This window comes from Dichomitus squalens (assembly GCF_000275845.1).
Source record: "Dichomitus squalens LYAD-421 SS1 unplaced genomic scaffold DICSQscaffold_80, whole genome shotgun sequence".
NCBI classification, from domain to species: Eukaryota; Fungi; Basidiomycota; class Agaricomycetes; order Polyporales; family Polyporaceae; genus Dichomitus; species Dichomitus squalens.
Window position 1 is genome coordinate 1 of NW_006766962.1, and position 2,657 is coordinate 2,657.

At 53.7% G+C, this 2,657-nt stretch overlaps 2 protein-coding genes across 2 annotated transcripts; both read right to left on the reverse strand.

The window, feature by feature from the left end:
* Window positions 1-687: 687 nt before the first annotated feature.
* On the reverse strand, window positions 688-1,089 carry DICSQDRAFT_34134 (uncharacterized protein; the record flags this gene model as incomplete). Its single annotated transcript, XM_007370886.1, has 1 exon — window positions 688-1,089. A coding segment is annotated over one exon (402 nt), but the record flags the coding sequence as incomplete, so codon positions are not given.
* Window positions 1,090-1,758: 669 nt separating this feature from the next.
* Window positions 1,759-2,112, reverse strand: DICSQDRAFT_71799 (uncharacterized protein; the record flags this gene model as incomplete). The annotated part of the gene is made up of 1 exon (XM_007370887.1): window positions 1,759-2,112. A coding segment is annotated over one exon (354 nt), but the record flags the coding sequence as incomplete, so codon positions are not given.
* Between the last annotated feature and the right edge of the window lie 545 nt (window positions 2,113-2,657).

The window sequence follows — 2,657 nt, forward strand, 5'->3', positions numbered from 1 at the left end:
ACCTTCCATCTTCGGACCATTTCTTTCCTAGCCCATCCCAGTTTTGGATACTGCAGATACGTTCCCACCACCGCATGCTACGTTCCCGTGATCGCCATGCCCTTGCCTTTTCTTTCTCGCCCTTTGTTCTCTCTTTGTCATCTTCACTGCCTCATTCTCGCGCCTTGTCCTTGGTTGCTAAGCAGCCCCTCTAGTATATAAGGACCCCCTTAGGCGCTCCCTAGTCCCCATCTCGACCTCTTGGTCATTGGGACTAGGTGAGTGGCCATAGCATTGTATTTCCCTTCGAGTGCTAATGTATAACTTGGTCATTGGGACTAGTCTGTCGCTGTCTGCGTGAAGACTAGCTTCGTAGGTCTTGTGCCGTCGTGCCGGCCTCCGCTCTGCCCCGTCGAGTTTCTTGTTGCGTTTATCCCTCTCCCTCTCTCTCTTTTCCCTTTCGGCTCCTTGCCGCTCGCCTACGGGGTCGTCGCCGAACGTCGACCCGAGTCTACGCGCCTAGTCGCCGCGACAGCAACTAGTCGTGTGCTGCTGCTGCGAAGACGACTTGGCCTGATTTCCACGAGTTTCCATTTCCAGCTTCAGTACCCAGTCCAGATAGTGTTCCCATTTCGTCAGAATCAGCATTGGGTTGACCTGCCACATTGCCGTCATGACTGTCAGAATCTGTGAGTTCTTTCCAACCTGGTTGTCGATGCGACGGATGAGCTCCATGTCGGCGTAACCGGACTTCAATGCGTAGCGGCGGAAGTTTTCGGCAAACTGAATGACGGTAGAGTGGGCCTTTGAGCACCACTCCTCGAGGGACGTTTGTGCGGTCTTCTCCGGAGCCAGTTGACGGTAGCCTGCCTTAAGTCGGTTGACAAAGTTGGTCCAGGATCCAAGGGTTCCGCCGTTTGATGCTGTCTCGACGTAGTCTTCGACGTAATCGTGCGCACCGCCTTCCAAGTACATAAGGGCCAGGGTAATCTTGTCGTCGTCCGTGGTGATGTTCTGAACGCGGAACCAAAGACCCATCTTCTGCAACCATTGTTCGAGAGTGATGTCCGAGCCTTTGTTGCCCTTGTACTTGGGTGGTTCTGATGCCTTGATACGCGAGGCCTGTGATACGACAGGGGCCGGTGCGGTACTGGTACCAAGCGTGGTGCGGGTTGATAGGCCTTGCTCCAACTGTGTAAACTTGGCCGCGAGTTCCTTATACCGTTTGACGAGCTCTGTGTTGTTCCGGTTGAGAACTTCCAGATCCGCATGGACAGTGACCAGTTCCGCCCTCAGCTGTTTGTTCTCTTCAACGGCTTTGAGAGCGAGGTTCCCAGCAGTGTCAGCCTTGGTGTGAAGGCCTGTCATAGACGTGTCCAACTCTTTGAAGGTGGCGTGGGTGGTGTCGATCTCATTGAGGAAGTCATTCCGATGTTCATATATCTTGCTGCCGAGGACGTTGTAAACGTTAACTATTTCCCGCCGGGTGATATCCCTTGTCACAGAGATAGTCCAGTCGACGTAAGCTGGGTTGGTGATGCCTAAACTATTTGCCGAGGCGCGGATAGCGTTTTCCAACGAGTCGTACTCAACACCAGCGTAGATCCATTGAATTTCTGGGTATGCTTGGAGCGTGGCAGAGGGTGAAGCCGGGCGGGTGTGTGCCAGTGATGGAGCCGGGTGAGTGTGTGGCCCTGGATCTTCCGACTCAAAGTCGTCCTCTGCCAGAGGGGCGTAGCGAGAGCCTGAAGCCATTGTGAAAGATATCTGAGATACAAACTAAACGACGATCCAATCTAAGTACCCAAAACATTCTAGCTCGACTAGAGCTTTGACAACACGCTTGAAGTTTTGTCCAAGTCCACTAAACCTGACCTTCCCAAACTCCTTGCAGAACCAATCGATGTTCTGTTGCTGACTGCGAGTCCACGAGGTGCCGTTCTCCGTGATGTTGTCGAGTATCCACTCGAGTCTGTCACCGATGCGCTGAAGGGCGAGCCGACGATCGTGGGGGGTGTCAAGCAACTGATCCTTGCGATCGAAGATGGCTTGCAGTCTTTTGATGACGGCGTTGACCTTTGAGCTGATGATAGCGAGGAGGTCGACGGGATCACGACGTGTGAAGGAGGGAAGAGATGGTGCAGTGATATGGTACTGAAGAGGGACCGTAGGGATTGAGGGGACAAAAACTGGTGGGGGTGTGGTGAGACGTGCAGCGAGCGGTCTGTCGAGTGGCTGACTGGGGGGCACAGATGGTAGGAGGGCCTTGTGACGAGGGACGATCAGGGTATGCCGATACTGACAGCGATGACGAAGACGATCTGATGTATCGTCAGCAAGGGCGTGGTCAATCTGGGACTGGACGTCGAGGTGACCGTGTCTCTTGAAGTGACGACGGGTAAACTCCGGTAGGTCCGAGTCGGATGGAAGGATAGTGGGGGGGGGATGATAAACGTTTCAAAAAACTCCTGGGGAGAGAGATCCGGTCCGCAAGTGGTTGAGACACTCCACGGAGGGGATGGGTAAGAGACTTGATCTAATGTCACAGCCAACGAGCTGTGCCACCAAAACAAACAAGGGCAAAGCTTACTGATGCAAAGGTTGGTGCTGAGAAGCGAAGCAACCAGAGATGACACAGCAAGAGATGTGAAGAGATGTATTCCCTAGACTAGAAGGGG